At 40.9% G+C, this 19,083-nt stretch overlaps 1 protein-coding gene across 1 annotated transcript in view; it reads left to right on the top strand.

Annotated features, from left to right (window-relative positions):
* Nucleotides 1-16,525, top strand: part of TUBGCP5 (tubulin gamma complex component 5) — a 117,971-nt gene extending 101,446 nt beyond the window's left edge. Inside the window, exons 16-23 of the mRNA XM_069757846.1 lie at nt 2,884-3,066; nt 4,957-5,041; nt 7,071-7,191; nt 11,704-11,885; nt 12,131-12,256; nt 12,695-12,783; nt 14,410-14,510; nt 16,137-16,525. Coding sequence (XP_069613947.1) covers nt 2,884-3,066; nt 4,957-5,041; nt 7,071-7,191; nt 11,704-11,885; nt 12,131-12,256; nt 12,695-12,783; nt 14,410-14,510; nt 16,137-16,183 — 934 coding nt within the window. The 3' untranslated portion in view covers nt 16,184-16,525. The remainder of the gene's footprint in view (nt 1-2,883; nt 3,067-4,956; nt 5,042-7,070; nt 7,192-11,703; nt 11,886-12,130; nt 12,257-12,694; nt 12,784-14,409; nt 14,511-16,136) is intronic.
* Nucleotides 16,526-19,083: the final 2,558 nt, after the last annotated feature.

Here is a 19,083-nt window from a genome sequence, read left to right as displayed (position 1 = left end):
CTGAGTACGAACATGAAGAGGCGATTTCTTCAGAATCAATATCATTAAGAGAATAATTTTCGTCCAAATCAGAGGAAACCGAAGTATCAATAACATTCTCCGAGTCAAACCCCTCCATTCCCACCTTTGAATTATAATATTTTGTGTCGTTCACTTCTGCCTCATTATCCATATCACTATGAATGGTGTGACTAGGTAGATTTTCAATAGAATAACCTGAAAGTGCTTTAATAGAAAGCTCATCACATTTTCCCTTAATAATAGCCCCAATTTTGTCCAATAGAGAAACCAACGAATGTTCCTGATTTTGTATTTAGTTGTTTCAGATTCAATGACCTGTCCAGTAAATTAGCTGTATTGTGTTCAGATATCTCCATGTCATTAGAAATGGGTATAAGTGTCAGAAGAAATATGGGATGCAATGAAGGGTTGATGCTGCATGTCATTATGACCTATCATATCATATTATGACATATCATTAGAAATGGGTATAACCGTGTCAGAAGAAATATGGGATGCAATGAAGGGTTGATACTGCATGTCATTATGACCTTCTAATAAATGCCCATCCTTTGCATTTAGCTGAGAAATACTAATCAAATTAGGTGTGCTACATCTGTTTAGTAATAAAGGTTGCTGCAAATTGCTTTGTATTTGTAGCACATATGCACTCTCCCTCTCCTTCTGTTTTCCTGTGTTGTGGACTCCTCATTTCTTCTTCTTCTTCCCTAAGTCGTGTGTTGAATTTTCATTGTAAAAATAATGGCTCCTTCTCCTATCACGAGAGACTGGCATAGCCTGCACAGGTCCTCCGTGTTCCATATTCTAGGCTCATGTCCCAGTATACCTTCGTAGCGGTGATATGCCTCTTGTCACCGCCGCAGTCTGAGGGCAAGCCCTCTGAGCTGGAAGGGATTTCCCATTATATGAGAGGGAATCCCCTCTTATGCCCCGATGATGAGGGAGAGCTCCGAGCGACATCCGCAGTTTCGGGGATGATCGCTCCTCTCCAGTATAACTGAGCAGCGGTGACGTAGCTCCAGACGTTGCCGCTGTGTCCCGGCTTCTATTCTTTCTGCCGGCGGCCAGCAGGGAGACCCCGATGACGCGTGGGAATCTCCCCTCCCAGGTCCTGGTGCACCGACGAAGCCGCAGAGGGCTTCACCGACCGCAGCACAGGTGGGGCTTCCCCTGCAGTAATAAGCAGAGGCGCTGCGCTTACCTCCGGTGATGGCACTGGTCCGGCTCCTGTCAGATGGCTGATCTTCTCTCCTGTAACCTTGCAGAGGGAACAGCTGATTTTAGTGATCTCTCCTCCCTGCCCCGGCAGAAGGGGAGAGCCTGGTCTCAGATGTTGTTGTAATCCGCTGTAATTGTATCCGCTGGGCATCATTCAATAAAGTATCCTTATTTTCAGTATTTTCATGTTTCCAAGTTTTGTTCCTCCTTGCAGTAGATGTATTGTGAACTCTGTAAGATTCATTGTTCAAGTCTTCTTGGGTGGCCATTTTAGCTTTCAGCTTCACAGAGGACAAAGGAGCTGTAATACCCAATTTCACCAAGTCTTTTATTTTTCTTCAAATAAAGGCTTTTTTCTTCGTAAATTAATCTTTCTCCCGTTTTGTAAATGGTAGCATAGTCCTGATGTGTTTCCACCACTTGTAATCCAAAAAGGTCCACTTTATGTATGCCAAAAAGTTGCTTTTATAGGGAAAATCCAGGAGCTACTGTAAAAGCATGTCTGCTCCTGGGCCCTGAAAATCACGCCCCTCCACTCATTCCCTTTGTGGTTTCTGGTGGGGCAGGCAATTCTCTTTTGAGTTACCCTTGTAGTGAGTAGCAGAGCTGTAGTATTAGTGGAACTGTAAAGCTCCGCACAAGTTCTGCTGTAACACATTCAGATATTATTAGTTTGTTTGCAGTGTTCATTCTTATTACTATATTAACACACTGTGCTAATAGTGCATGTTAACCAGCACACAGGTACAGGATTGTGGTTACACAGGTCTGATGAGAGTAGCTCGTCAAAAGCTGAGAGAGAGAGATGAGCAGCTAACTGCTGTAATCAATGGGCTGGAGAGGTGTGGCTGGCATGTTAGGAGTCAACTCCTCTCCTGGAATAAGTACATAAAGACCATTGATAAATAAATCTCAGATTAGGAAGTGTACAAAACAAAGATAACCTATTTGTTTTATTGATAATTCATATTTAAAACAGAAAATCTAAAACAATAAGGTAACTCATCCCAAAAGACAGAAGCAGGAATAATACATTAAATAACAGTGGATACAGACGAGCATGATTCTTAAACAAAGTAGTACCAGTATATTTGTGTAGGTAGATCACAAAGTTATTTAATGCAGTTCACATAATTTAATGCTAGAGTTAATACGCTAAATGATGACAATAATAATTATTGTGAAAAGCACCAACCGCTAGTCTAATATATTTTTCAGTGCATTTGTGTTATGTAGACTAATGATTGGTGCTTTTCACCATAATTATCATTTGGCCTATTAACTCTAGCATTAAATTCTGTAAACTGCACTAAATCACTTTGTGATCTACCTACACAAATATATTGGTACTATCGTGCTTGTCTGTATGCACTGTTATTTATTGTATTATTCCTGCGTCCCTCTTTTGGCATGAGATACCTTATTGTTTTAGATTTTCACTGTTTTTAATAGATTTTTTTTTTTTTTATGGATAATTCACATCTTCTTTGCTTTGTACACTTCCTGACATGAGATTTATTTATCAATTGTCTTTATGTACTTTGTTTCATGAAGTGTTCTCCCTTTGGTTAGCGGTTTTTGGACAGTTATGTTTAGATCCTCTCCTGGAATGTAGGTAATGTGACAATATTTTTGTTTTTTTAGGCTGGTCGAATATCTACAATCAATGAGAAATTTTTTCCTACTTGAAGCTGGAGATACGATGTATGATTTCTACACCTCCATATTTGATAAAATAAGAGAGAAGGAACAATGGCAGAACGTTGTCTTCCTAAATGTGCAGCTGCAGGAAGCGGTCAGTCAGCGGTACCCAGAGGACAGTACTCGGTAAGAAATGAGAAAAACGTTATGTACCGTAATTGAATAGCAAGTCAGGTGATGCTTTTGTAAACCGAGTGTAGAGAGAACAGTCGGTGACTCCACAAAATTCCATATTTATGTTGACCGGATGCACAGAATGGATGAACTTTATAAAGCATGGTCATGTTTATTAAATGGTCATTGTAGTTTCTGCAAACGTCATAAATTAGTAGTACTGGCAGATGTAAGAAACTTTGTCATCTATCTGATCAGAGAACTGTACTTCTTTCTCCACTCATTAGCTGCCTCTTCCTCTCATCACTGCCTCGAGAATGTCAAAAACAACTAACATCTGTCTTGGTCAAAGCAAGACAGAGAGCAAGTTCACAATCAGATTACAGCTGCCTATATATAGTCTATGCAGAGGGTAGGGAATGTGATATTAGCAGAATAAGAGAACAAGCTGAGGGAGATACATAAACCCAGCATTCTAGTAAGTATTTTACCTCTTCTCAGAGCTGGATTCACAGCTAGGCTGCTCAGTACTGCTGTATAATGTCCTTCATATGGCTGCTACTGCTTCTGTCTGTGTGCTACATAGAAACAGCAGAGTAGGAATCCCTCATGTCTATTTACCATGTATGAGAGCCATCATAGTACAGAGGAAAAGCTGGTGAAATATGCAGGATAGAATCATATAATAGAAGCGGTGTTATTCCTCATGTACAGAAACATTGCATTTCATCCTGGAAAGTTGTCTGAAATGACAGGTAATTTTTACTTTCTTAGGCATTTTATTTTTACAGCATTAAACAGCATTGTAGCCATAGCACTGGGAACTTAGCTACACATAACACCAAAGGGAAAATGTGCCTGGAGTTTGTAGATTCTTTGAGCACTTTCACAATCTTGAGCCAAACTGATAGGTTAATTCGTTTACTGTGATGTTTGTCCTAGTGAATGTCTGAGATGGGGGGGAAACTAGATAATGAGCCCCCTTAGGGATAGGGACTGGCATGTATGATTGAATGCTCTGCACAAATAAAAACAAATCCATCCTGAATAGATTTGTTTTACCAAAGGAAAGAGAATATCTACATATATAATCACCACTTGGGACTTCCGGCCGCTGTCCCCAAATCCCATAAGGCACCGCGACAGTGTCACTTGCACAGGAGCATTTCGTTGCCGCGTCGTTACTACGCATGCGCGAGAATAGCGGTGACGTGTATGCTACTTGCGCAGGCGCAGTTCATGGCCGCGAGGCCACGAACTGTGCCTGCGCAAGTGACATTCACGTCACCGCTATTCCCGCGGATGCGCAGTAACGGCCACAACTGCGCACTCTACCCACGCATGTACGGTAACGATGCGGCTGTTACCGCGCCTGCGTGGGGAATAGCGGTGACGTCTGTTTTACTTGTGCAGCCGCAGTAACAGCCTTACGGCCTAGAACTGCGCCTGCACAAGTGACAGATATATAAGTCACTGCTATTCCCAGTAACAGCCATAAATGGCGGGGCCCCCACGCATACTTACTCACGATTTTTGATTACCTCACGCAGCACAAACCTCTCTACAGATCTATACTGTGTATCAATTTTGTCTACTATCTGAGACACAAAGATACTGTCTACTACTGGTAACTGGTATGTACATAGTTCATACCACTGAGGCACTGCTTCGGGATTTGTCATTTTAACTGTACTCAACAAAAAAATAACTAAAAATATTTGGCCTCATCACCATACAAAAATGCAGAGGGATGATATAGAACAGATATGTTTGAAAGCCAAACGGTGTCCGCTGCTCTTGTCAGCACCACTAAGCATTCACATATGTTAATTTCACCGCACTCCTGAAGCGATAGCATGGGCCCTGTTGCTTGTATTCTCATAATTGTCTGTTCACATACAGGTTATCCATCTTCTTTGAAAATGTTGATTTGGCTAAGAAGAAACTTCCGGTACATACATTGGATGGCCTCGTACTGAGTTATAAGGTAACTGCATACTGTATCTTTTACATACCTGGCCTTGTACCGAGTTATAAGGTGACGCCATATTGTATTCAGTACATAACCGGCCTCATACTGAGTTCTAAGGTGACGCCATATTGTATCCCGTACATACCCGGCCTCATACTGAGTTCTAAGGTGACGCCATATTGTATCCCGTACATACCCGGCCTCATACTGAGTTATAAGGCGACGCCATATTGTATCCAGTACATACCCAGCCTCATACTGAGTTCTAAGGTGACGCCATATTGTATCCAGTACATACCCGGCCTCATACTGAGTTCTAAGGTGACGCCATATTGTATCCCGTACATACCCGGCCTCGTACTGAGTTATAAGGTGACACCATATTGTATCCAGTACATACCCGTCCTCGTACTGAGTTCTAAGGTGACGCCATATTGTATCCAGTACATACCCGGCCTCATACTGAGTTCTAAGGTGACGCCATATTGTATCCAGTACATACCCGTCCTCGTACTGAGTTATAAGGTGACACCATATTGTATCCAGTACATACCCGGCCTTGTACTGAGTTCTAAGGTGACGCCATATTGTATCCAGTACATACCCGTCCTCGTACTGAGTTATAAGGTGACGCCATATTGTATCCAGTACATACCCGGCCTCATACTGAGTTCTAAGGTGACGCCATATTGTATCCCGTACATACCCGGCCTCATACTGAGTTATAAGGCGACGCCATATTGTATCCAGTACATACCCAGCCTCATACTGAGTTATAAGGTGACGCCATATTGTATCCAGTACATACCCGGCCTCGTACTGAGTTATAAGGTGACGCCATATTGTATCCAGTACATACCCGGCCTCGTACTGAGTTATAAGGTGACACCATATTGTATCCAGTACATACCCGGCCTCGTACTGAGTTCTAAGGTGACGCCATATTGTATCCAGTACATACCCGGCCTCGTACTGAGTTCTAAGGTGACGCCATATTGTATCCAGTACATACCCGGCCTCGTACTGAGTTATAAGGTGACACCATATTGTATCCAGTACATACCCGGCCTCGTACTGAGTTATAAGGTGACGCCATATTGTATCCAGTATATACCCGGCCTCGTACTGAGTTATAAGGTGACACCATATTGTATCCAGTACATACCCGGCCTTGTACTGAGTTCTAAGGTGACGCCATATTGTATCCAGTACATACCCGGCCTCGTACTGAGTTATAAGGTGACGCCATATTGTATCCAGTATATACCCGGCCTCGTACTGAGTTATAAGGTGACACCATATTGTATCCAGTACATACCCGGCCTTGTACTGAGTTCTAAGGTGACGCCATATTGTATCCAGTACATACCCGGCCTCGTACTGAGTTCTAAGGTGACGCCATATTGTATCCAGTACATACCCGGCCTCGTACTGAGTTCTAAGGTGACGCCATATTGTATCCAGTACATACCCGGCCTCGTACTGAGTTATAAGGTGACGCCATATTGTATCCAGTATATACCCGGCCTCGTACTGAGTTATAAGGTGACACCATATTGTATCCAGTACATACCCGGCCTTGTACTGAGTTCTAAGGTGACGCCATATTGTATCCAGTACATACCCGGCCTCGTACTGAGTTATAAGGTGACACCATATTGTATCCAGTACATACCCGGCCTCGTACTGAGTTCTAAGGTGACGCCATATTGTATCCAGTACATACCCGGCCTCGTACTGAGTTATAAGGTGACACCATATTGTATCCAGTACATACCCGGCCTCGTACTGAGTTATAAGGTGACACCATATTGTATCCAGTATATACCCGGCCTCGTACTGAGTTATAAGGTGACACCATATTGTATCCAGTACATACCCGGCCTTGTACTGAGTTCTAAGGTGGCGCCATATTGTATCCAGTACATACCCAGCCTCGTAAATCCAATCCTGCATATAATCAGCCTTGTATTGGGTCTAAAGGTCTTGCTGCTAGATATGCAATGTGTCTTCTCATCTGCCCGTCTTGTTCCTTTTGGTTTAGGTGCCTTGGCCTGTTGATATTGTTATAAGCTCAGAGTGCCAAAAGATTTATAATCAGATCTTTCTGCTTTTGCTACTGATAAAATGGGCAAAATACAGTTTGGACGTCCTGCAATTTAATGGTAAGAACACTTTCTTTCTCTTAAGGTTTTATTAGAATTGGAATAGTTGTGAAAAGTTTTACCAAGGTATTCACTTAAACGGGTTGACGTAACTTACTAGGTTATCTCAGATAAGTGGAATAGGAATTATCTTACTGATCGCTGGGAGTCCAGCTGCAGGAGACCTCCAAGATACAAAAATTAAGAACCCTAATTTCCCTCCTACAAAATTAATTTCTAAATTCCTATACCCCTGAGCAAAAATGTGGCAGTCAACGAGTCCTTGAAGAGTTACAAGGGCCGTCTGTCATTCCGCCAATTTTTCCCCTCCAAGCAAACCAAATATGGTGGCAAACTGTATAAAACATGTGCGAGCTCATCAGGGTACACTTGCACCTTCCTAATCTATGAAGGTAGGGACCACCAAATCAACCCCCCAAACTGCCCCCAGACAATTGGTATCCCAGGCAAAATTGTCTGGGAGCTAATGACGCCCTTTCTCCATCAAGGATACCATGTGTATATGGACAATTATTACACGAGCATCCCCCTATACAAATCTCTCCACGTTGCAAATACAGGGGCCTGTGGGACAGTCAGGAAAAACAAAGTGCGGTTTTCATCACAGTTGGTGTCCAGATGTTTGGAGAAGGGGCGTCATTCTCACTCACAAGTGATCAACTTCTTGCAGTGAAATGGAATGACAGAAAGGACATCTACTTTCTGACCACACTGTATGTGGACACCACTGTGCCGGTCAGAGACAGGGGCACCACCAGGGACAAACAGAAACCAATCTGTCACAGATTACAACAAATTTATGGGTGGTGTTGACCTGTCATGCCAGGTTCTGCATCCATACCTGGTGAAGCAGAAGACCAGGGCCTGGTACAAAAAGGTAGCAATCTACCTCATCCAGATTACTACCTATAACAGTTTCGTACTGTATAAAAAATCCTAAGGATCGCTCACTTTCCTTCCGTTCCAGGAAAAGATTGTTGATGGCATAAGGGGAAACCTTCGATTCTGAGGATACCTGGAGACTTGCAGAGCGCCATTTTCCTTCGCGTGTTCCTGTCATTCCCACCCAAAAGTATCCCCAAAAGAGATGCCGAGTTTGTAGGAAGCACGGTAGAAGGAGTCCCGGTACTATTGCCCCACGTGCCCATCCCTACCAATCTTTTGTATCTCTCCCTGTTTTGAGACCTACCACACATCTTACAATTATTAGTTTTTGTTTTTTTCAATAATTTATATTTTCTGCTTAGTGGGCCCCAGTAGTCATTTTTTATGGAACAAGTAATTAAGAGAATATTTTCATCAGTAAATCCCATTTTACCCCATTTCACAATTCCAGGACTTGATCAATCGCATACCAAATTACTATTCCAACAAATTCTCATCCATGTACCCACGTCTGTACACTCCAGAGTGTAGACCCCACAAATGTTCTTGAAAAGTCAGGCCAAATGAAAATTAATTCTAGGACTTGATTACTCACAAGAATTTTGACCATTTTATCTAACTTTGAGGGTATGTGCACACGTCAGGATTTCTTGCAGAAATTTTCCTGACAAAAACCGGACATTTCTGTCAGAAATCTGCATGCGTTTTTACCGCGATTTTACCGCAATTTTGGTGCGTTTTGTGTGCGTTTTCCCCCAAATGCATAGAATTGCGGGAAAAACGCAGAAAATCAGCAAAAATAATGAACATCCTCATTTTTTTACCGCAATGCGTTTTTTTCGCGGAAAAAAACGCATCCATGTGCATAAAACATGCAGAATGCATTCTAAATGATAGAATGCATAATGTATGCGTTTTTAATGAGTTTTTATAGCGTTTTTAGCGCGAAAAAACCTGAACGTGTGCACATGGCCTGACTGTTTTTACGACTGTCTTGCTACACAAAACTTTTGTTTCCATTTATATTATTTATATTTATGTTGGTGATACAGGCAGGGTCCTCCCTCCTTATGTACTCGTGTGCCTTGTTATCTGCTCATGTTTAATGTATTTGTCTATATTTGCCCCGTATTCACATGTAAAGCGCCATGGAATAAATGGCGCTATAAAAATGTATAATAATAATAATAATAACAGGCATGATCATTTTATTGGAGGATCTCTAATAATGAGGAAGTTCCAACTTCTACACTATGGGCTTTACTGTATGGTTCTTGCCGAACCTCTGGTACCAGACAATACTTTACGGTTTCTTGTTACTGTATTGTACTTTCTTGATTTGTGCATATAGCAGTTCCTACCTTGGTGGGTGGGCATCTGCTATGGTGTACCACATTTATTGGCACATTCGTCTCTCATATAGGGATTGATGGCGCTAAACGAACGTTGTACTACCAGTCTCTGAAAGTGTCTGCCATTCTAGCTGCTTTTGTTCTTTCATCTTTGGAACAAAGTCAGCTTTGTCACATAGTTGGCTGCATTTTCCTCCACATTTTGCCCTTCATTCCAGTACAGTTTATTCTTCCTGCTACAATATACGCAAATGTGGGACTACTGTTTTGTTAACAAGACCAATTTTATAATCAGTCAATGTGTTTTTAGGAGCATGCCGCCCTCTGTGAGCAATAAATCCTGGAGGGATTTTCTCGTTTGCTCAATGTCTTTGTAAGCTTTGAATGGGTCCTGGAACTTCAGTTTTACCCTAAAGACCGAATGGTGTGCCATCTATTTTAGACACAGCCGTGTGTCCAGTACTCACATTGATGCCATATTGGATATATTTCTGAACAGATAAAAACTATTGCAATAAAATTTAAGATATGTTCCTCAGAACTTACAAAAAAGAATTCTAAAAGAGACAGTGAAAAAAATGCAAATTATAAATTTTCAAACTTGTGTTGCATGAACTGCATAAAAAATGGCGGCATCAAACTATTCACTAGCTGCCTAGATAAATAGACTAGAGGGTACAATTTATAAAAAAAATGACATTAAAGGGGGTTTTCTGTTGCTCTTGAACCACGCAGGCTCTGCAAATATGACAATCTTTCAAATAAAGCCAAATTTATCACATTATGCCACTTCCTGTCCGAGCCCTGCCATTTGTCCAAACAGAACTTTTTGACTACATATGGGATATCACCACGCTCATAAGAAAGTGCCTAACAAATTGTGGGGTCCACTTTTTGGTGTAATCTCTGACAAAAGTGAGAAATTCAGATTTTTGTGAATAAAATGAACTTTTTCAATTTGACAACATAATGTTATCAATTGTGTTGTACCTGTGGATTCAAATTGCTCAATATACCCCTGGATAAAATCTTTGAGGGTCTAGTTTCCAAAATGGGCTCAGTTGTTGGGGGTTTCCACTGTTTAGGCACATCAGGGGCTCTCCAAACCCGATATGGCGTCCGATCTCAATTCCAGCCAATTTTGAGATTAAAAAGTCAAATGGCGCTCCTTCCCTTCTGAGCTCTGCCATGCACCCAAACAGTGGTTTACCCCCACATATAGTGTGTCAGCGTACTCAGGAGAAATTGCACAACAACTTTTGGGGTTCAATTTCTCATTGTTCTCAAGGGAAAATAAAAAATTGGCGAAAATATAATTTTTGTGGAAAAAAATAATTTTTTATTTTTACAGATCTACGTTATAAACTTCTATGAAGTACTTGGGGGTTCAAAGTGCTCACCACACATCTAGATAAGTTCCTTGGGGTCTAGCTTCCAGAATGGGGTCACTTGTGGGGAGTTTCCACTGTTTAGGCACATCAGGGGCTCTCCAAACGCAACTTGGCGTCCGATCTCAATTGCAGCCAATTCTGCGTTGAAAAATTCAAACGGCACTCCTTCCCTTCCAAGCCCTGCCGTGTGCCCAAACAGCGTTTTTTTCCCCACATATGGGGTATCTGCGTATTCAGGAGAAATTGCACAACAAACTTTATCGTTCCTTTTCTCTTTTTACACTTGTGAAAATTAAAATAATTGGTTCTGAAGTAAAATGTTCGAATGTGGTTTTGAGCACCTTGAGGGGTGCAGTTTTTAGAATGGGACTTCAAATGTGATGTGGTCCCTAAAAAAAAAAAAAAAAAAAAAAAAAATTAAAAAAAAGTTTTATAAATTTTGTTGTAAAAATGAAAACTCGCTGGTCAACTTTTATCCCTTACAACTTCCTAACCAAAAAAAAAAAATGTGGTTTCAAAAATTGTGCTGATGTAAAGTAGACATGTGGTAAATATTATTTATGAAGTATTTTGTATGACATCTCTCTGATTTAAGGGCACAAAAATTTAAATTTTGAAAATTGCTACATTTTCTAAGTTTCTGCAGAATTTCCGTTTGTTTTCATAAATAAAGCAAGTAATATCGAATAAATTTTACCACTATCAGGAAGTACAATGTCATGAAAAAATAGTCTCAGAATCCGTGAGATCCGTTAAAGTGTTCTAGAGTTATAACCACATAAAGTGACAGTGGTCAGAATTGTACAAGTTGGCTCAGTCACTAAGGGGTTAAATGAAGTCAATATTGTTATGCCTGTAATGGTTTATTACTGATATTTTCACAGCACTTGCCAGCATGGCGGAGAAGGAATCTCCAAAGAATGAATCCAGATCTGTGCAGCAACATCTTCTTGGTTATCTAGTAACACAAACGGAATCTAAGGAACAGCAAATCCATCGCATGTTTCTCCTCCGAGTCAAGCTTATGCATTTTGTCAACAGCTTACACAATTACATGATGACGAGGGTTGGCATTTTATCTATCAGTAATATAGGGAGAAGGATGGGGCGGTTTAATGACTGCTGTGCAGTTTTATATTCTACAGCGTAATCCTTTCTTATATTCTATGGATGCAAATCTTTGTATTTAAGTAGAAATGCATGATTAACTTATGAATAGCCGTAATCGCATTCCAAAATCGTATATAATAAGGAAAAGTAAGTCAGAAGGACCTGTGCATTTATTAAATAAGAATATATATATTTTTATAGATTCTTCATAGCACAGGACTGGAATTTCAACATCAAGTAGAGGAAGCAAAAGATCTGGACCAACTAATAAAAATTCATTATAGATATCTGTCTACCATTCATGATCGGTGTCTTTTAAGGGAAAAGGTAGGAAAAGATGATGTTGGATTTTTTAAATTTGTTTATATATGACGACCTGGTTTGGGAAAATCTCCTTCATCCTGAGACTGGCGGGCTACTGAGGATTCCTGCTTCCATTGTATCTGTAGATTCACTAAATCTGCCAACGTAAATTATGAGCAAGAATTATTAATTGATGTAAGGAGCCTGAAATTCTAAGTCTGCTGAAATAAAGCTGAAAATGGTGTCTGATGGGGCATCCAGCTCGGTAGCCACAGTAGACGCTTTTCTTGTCCTTACCCCTTCTTATGTGTAACATAAAATGTGTGCATATTTATACATTTGACATATTTTTAGCTTCCTTTTCACAACTGGTTATTTTTTTTTATTTACTTGAAAAAACCCTGCTCTCCATAGAATTTGATAATTAAATATTTTTGAATGTGCCGCTACTTTTCCTTTCAGGTGAGCTCTGTAAAAGAAGCAATAATGAAAGTAATGAACGTTGTGCTGATGTTTGCGGACCGCTGGCATGCTGGTTTTGGAGCATGGAAGTAAGTAAAATGATGGAAAATTGAAACTAAAGCTGGACATGCTTGTCCATTCCCCCTGCCATTGGCCTTGGCGAGAGTGTGGCTACATTAGATGGCTGGTGAGTTAAAGGGAGCACAAACCGCGGGCTGCATGAATCGCAGCATGGGGGCACCATAGCAGCCACGTACATAGTTCTCTGAAACGCTCCGCCATTTCAGACAAGATATTCTTTAAAGATCCAGCTGTAGACTAGACTAATCCAGCGTCGTCCGTGGCCCTGATGCAGGTGATTGAAAGGTACAGAGGGAGATATCGGTCAGCCACCTGCTGTGGCGCTGGGAAGAGACGGCCAAGGACCATAGCCTGAGATGAGACTTGTCTGATGCTGCCGAACTTTACAGTAACTCATTTCTGAAATGGTGAAGCGTTTCAGATAAAAATATATTCCTGGCTGCAATAGTGCAGTCGGGTCGTGATTCCTGCTGCCGGGCAGTATGAATCGCCTGACAGGTTCCCTTTAAAGAGACTTTGTAAGCTCAGAATGACTGTTGAAACCAAGTACAGGCACTCAGTGAATCATGGCGTGGGCTACCATTTATATACATCTTCCCGCCTGGTTGTTTTCTCCCTTCTCTAGCTCTATGAAACCAGAGCTGTCAATCAAAGAAGGAGGGCAGAGATAGTTGGAAAACAAGCAGGTGGGAAGGTGTGGCTAAATGTTTGGCCCGCTATGAAGCAAATGGCTGTACATGACTTGAACGGTCATTCTGTGCTGGCAATCCCTTTAAGACTAAGTGAATCTTCTCTGTACAATGTATTAACCAGTTCTGTAATCTTGAGTTTATAATTTAGACGGTTTGGCAGATCAGATAAGTAGATTATTTGACCGAGTGCTGGACGCATGCAGGGGAAAAGTCATTAAGACTGGCACATCTAAAGCCAGCACAGTGTTAATCAGGACTGGTGTATTAAATGCCTAAGTCATTAATAGGCACACAACTCTTAATGAATTTGGCACATCTTCGAGGCTGTCTGGGCACAAGCGTCAAAGATGAACTCGCCGAGACCTGGAGACTATTTCTTCTAGAATTTCTGCCATTATCGGATGTATAATATGGTGAATCTTTGCCTACTACCCCCCCTTAACCCCCCCCCCCCCCCCACTAACCTCACCCTGTTTTTATAAAAATGTCCTCAGGAGTCCCACATGTGGAAGGAGTCAATATTGACTGTGAAACTCGATGACAATAAACCATTTTCCGTTTTTTAATAATTTTGTCTTCGGATCTTGCAGCGCGGTAGAAATCCGCTATTCCTGTCTGTACATTACCACTGTGATCATCTTTGGATGTTGCAGCAGCTTATGCCATAATAGTGGTTGTGTCACACAAGCCTATAAGGGGAGCACGTCAGCCTTTCACCCTTATCTTTTACCTTTTTACACCTGGATAAGACCCTGTGGCGCTTTTACCCATTTTTTACAGCGCTAATGTCCCAACACTATAAGGCCCCATGTTTTTTCTCAATGTGTTGCACAAAAATGAAAGCGTTTGACGTGGCAGCTTTCTGGCTTAAAGTGTTTGGTGAATTGTTAAATGTGTGAAAATCGTGTGCTAACATATCATTTTTTTTCAATATATATTAAGAGCGGAATCTATCCTGAAAATGGAATCTGATTTTACAAATTGCCACAAGTTTCTTGTGAAAGTATTAAATAAAGCCGTCTGCAGAGGGTCGTTTCCACACTGTAAGTATGTATGTAAATGATGAAAAAATGCAAACAATATTCAGGACCGAGCATTACTGCCATGTTGTCAATGAGGTTATTAATCCCCTTCCCGCCATGGGCAATTTCCAATTTTATGTTAGTTTTTCCTCACCTTCTTTCAAGAGTCATAACTTTTTTATTTTTTCGTCCACATGGCTGTACGAGGGCTTGTTTTGCAGGATGAGTTGTACTTTTTATGACTCCATGCATGTTATCATATGATGTACCGAACAGCATGAAAAATTCCAAGTATAGTGAAATTGCGAAAAAACTGCACTTCCACAGTTATTTTTTTTTCTCTAACTTTTTTTTCCAATCATATTTTTAAAACCATATTTTTTTCACTTCCTTCTCTATCTGTTAGTTCTCTTAGGGGACTTGAACTTGTGATCATCCGATCGCTTGTACTATACATAGCAATGATACAGTACCGCTATGTATACCGAAAATCGCGGTCTCCTATGAACGTCGGCTACAAGCTGGCCTTCACAGGAGTACATACATGACAAGCATGGGGATTTTCAGTCCCTTAAGAATGTGTCACGGGCGCGCCGATGGGAACATAGAGTGACGTGCCACTGTGCTGGCGTGCTGTAAATGCTGCTGTCCGACATGGAAAGTGGCATTTAACAGGTTGAGAGCCGCAAGCCAGGCTCGGCTCAACCAAGGTGCTCGAGGCTGAATAACACAGCCATCATCTGTAGGGCCAGATGTGGGTTCAGCTTTCGAGTCCACATCTTTTCCGGTAGATGATTGCATCAGTTAGTGAGTCATCATATGATGTAACTGTTTTTATCTTTGACAAATCCACATTTAAAGCCTTCTTCACATGTTATTTTTCTTGTACGAGTGCTATCAATGTTTTTCACGGAGAACTCTGTTCATGATAGACTTTTTATGTAGTTAATATGTCTGATTTTTCTATTTTTTTTTTTCTTTTATCGGACCGAATGGTCAGTACAAAAATAATGGAGATATCCTATATTGATCCGAGTGGTGGATCAGTCTCACCAATGCAAGTCTATGGGTCCATGAAAAAGTTGGACAGCACTCGGATGCCATATAAACAGATTGCGAAATCTATGTTAGTTCATTTTTTCATCCAAAAAAACCTGATGAAAATCTAAACTGACACCCTGGCCAAACTCTAATGAAATTGATCAAAACACAGACTGTATTTTTTGCATATGAAAAATATCACTGACTTGTGAAGGAGCCCTTATACCGGAATGTTATGACTTGTTTGGTTGTGGGTTTGCTATGGATCCACGGAATGTAAAAACGTACCCTAAAGCTACGTCCCCTCCTCATGTAAATACTTCTTTTTTTCCATAGTGGTTTTTTTTTCTGCAGGGGATCTCCCCAAAATATTTCATTGTAAAAAAAAAAAATAAATTAAAAAAAAAAAAAATAGCTTGTTTTTATTTATGCGTTTTATGCAATTGCGTTAATAGAAAAACACACCAAAAGTACGTATTAAATACATAAGGTAGTTAGCATGAAATCACATCCTCATTGCTCAAACTATTAAATTTACTTACTATGAACACGGCCAAAACTCTTGCGGGTTGTTACTGACTATATTTACTACTTTCATTGTCTTAGTGGAATCTTTGGCTTTATCTCTCATGGCCGGCATGGAGCAAAGTTAGTCCTTATTTTGCCAAGATGTGAAGAAGACTCCATCAAGACTGCAAATGAAATGAAGTGTGTGTATATGTATTGTATATAGTACTGGGGAGCCATAAAAAGTGTTGAGAAGGACACCCAGGCAAGTCGCGGTTTTTATTCCTTGGGTTTAAACTGTAACTTATCTGGTTGTTAGAAATGTCCCTTTTTGTGTAATATTCAGCACTTGTATAGACTGTACATATTCGAATGAGTCGCAATAAAGATTTCTGGTCTCCTCTAAAAAGATAGAAGTGTTGTATAATCTGGAACCATATCATCTGCTGTAAAGTTACTTTTCATTAAAATGTTGTGTTTGCTATAAATCTTTGTCTTTTATTCCCTGACACATACTGTCTATTCAGTATCTCCCACGCAGGGTGCATAAAGCAGCCCAGAGATGGCCAGTGTTGATGATCCTGGTTTTGGAAGCCTTCCAGATGCTGAATAGTCAATGCTTGTGTTCTGCTGTAATTAGTGAGCAGCTATTTGCTTACCAGTGTATTCCCAGGGTTTGTATTAGAGTTAAAATGCTTGTAAAATGCCAATTTTTTTTTCCCGTCCCAAATTTTGGACACACCTGTGCATGCAGTGGTTTTTCGTTGTCCCTTTGAAATGTGCACATTATAGATTAGGATTAAATTCAGAAAAACAACAAAGAGATACATAAAGAAATAACAAAGCGCAAAGAAACATATTGTGTGAAATAAACCAGAATGTGTTAATCCTCAAAGTACCCCCCTTTTACTCAGATTACAACTTTACACCCCCTTGGCATTCTCCCAAGCATCTCCATGCCTTGGCAAGAGTTCATTTTTGAAACCCCCAACCTTCAGAAAGTGTTTGAGGCCATCGGGCGTGTTTTGCAGAGCTAGTGTTGGTGCACAGTTCCATACAGTGCTGAGCCCTATTCCGTAACTGTTCTAAGCCAGAATATGGCAAGAACCACTTGAATAATAAAGGTGAAATGACAGTCCATCATTACTTTAAATCATGAAGGGCATTCAATCCTGAAAATTGCTAGAACCTTGAAAGTATCCTCATGTACAGTCATGAAAACCATAACTTGGTATGATGAAACTGGCCCTTGTGATGACTACCCAAGGATAGGAAGACTAAGAATTACCTATGCTGCTGAGAATAGGGTTTATTAAAGTTACCAGACTCAAACTGCAAGATGACAGGACCTCCGATAATCGCCCTCATAAATGATGTACAGACATCAAGTAGCAATCTCATCTCAACATCAACTGTCAGCAGGAGTCTCTGAAAAGAAGGTCTTTATGGTCGAATTGCTGCAAAGAAGCCACTGCTGTGGACAGTAATCAAGAAGGGAGTTCTTTGGGCCAAGTAACACAACGACTGGACATTACATTACTGGAAATCTGTATGGTTTTCTGTTCAGATTCAGACTAAATGTAAGATTTTAGGTACTAACTGCAATGTCCTTGTGAGACGCAGAAAATATGAGCTGATGCTTTTTACGTGTGATGCCTACTGTAAAGCTTGGAGGGGAAGATGTGGTGGTGTGAGGATGCTTTGTTGGGGACCCTGTTAGTGGTTTATACCAAACTAAAGGCACAATTACCCAGCATTGGTACCACAGCATTCTGCAAGTCCATGCAGTTAAATCTGTTTTGCACTTAGTAGGACCATCAGTTGTGTTGTAACAGGATCATGATACCTAACCCACCTCCTGGCTATGTGACTGAGAAGAGAGATGGAAGCTGTCAGATAAAAGGCCTGACAATCGCCTGAACGCAATGGAGATGGTTTGTGGCAAGTGGGACGGCACTGTGAAGGCAAAGCAACCAACAAGTACTTAGCATCTCTGGGAACAGGGACCTCCTTCAAGATGGTTGTGGAGCCATTCCAGTTAACTGCTCAGAGAAGCAACATGACAGCACGCTAAGGGCTTACAGAGGTTGTCCACTACTCTAACTCAGTTACTGGTTTTGCCATAAATGCTTAAAGGGGTTGTCCGGCCTTAGGCTACAAGTCTGCAATCACTCTGTGACTGCAGCCTTGTGAATCCTTATATTGTGCGCGCTGAGAGGTTTCTCCAGGAATGGGCGGTCATGTAATTGCAATTATGTAATTTGCATACTTCTGGCCATATTCCTACTAAACTGTGTGCAGCCTCACGAAATACACTTGCATTCAGCAAGGCTGTGCCCATATAGTTGGTCACATGACCGCATACATGCAAATCACATACTTGTAGTCACGCGCCCGCTGCTGGATGACGACTAGATGAGCTCAGCCTTGCTCAATGCAAGTGTATTAAGCAAGGCCAGACAGTCTAGTTAGAATGTGGCAGAAAGTGTGTATATTGCATATGTGCGGTCAAAATGACCACCCATACCTGACGCCGGAGACACCTCACCGAGCGCAGCCTAGTAGGAGGGATGCGGCCAGACAGCCCCTTTAACCCCTTCATGACCCAGCCTATTTTGACCTTAAAGACATTGCCGTTTTTTGCAATTCTGACCAGTGTCCCTTTATGAGGTAATAACTCAGGAACGCTTCAATGGATCCTAGAGGTTCTGAGATTGTTTTTTCGTGACATATTGGGCTTCATGTTAGTGGTAAATTTAGGTCAATAAATTCTGTGTTTATTTGTGATAAAAAACGGAAATTTGGCGAAAATTTTGAAAATTTCGCAATTTTCACATTTTGAATTTTTATTCTGTTAAACCAGAGAGTTATGTGACACAAAATAGTCAATAAATAACATTAGCCACATGTCTACTTTACATCAGCACAATTTTGGAAACAAATTTTTTTTTTCTAGGAAGTTATAAGGGTTAAAATTTGACCAGCGATTTCTCATTTTTACAACGAAATTTACAAAACCATTTTTTTTAGGGACCACCTCACATTT

Source organism: Ranitomeya imitator, chromosome 3 (assembly GCF_032444005.1).
Source record: "Ranitomeya imitator isolate aRanImi1 chromosome 3, aRanImi1.pri, whole genome shotgun sequence".
NCBI classification, from domain to species: Eukaryota; Metazoa; Chordata; class Amphibia; order Anura; family Dendrobatidae; genus Ranitomeya; species Ranitomeya imitator.
Note: the sequence above shows the minus strand (reverse complement) of the source record. Positions and strands in the feature narration are given on the sequence as shown.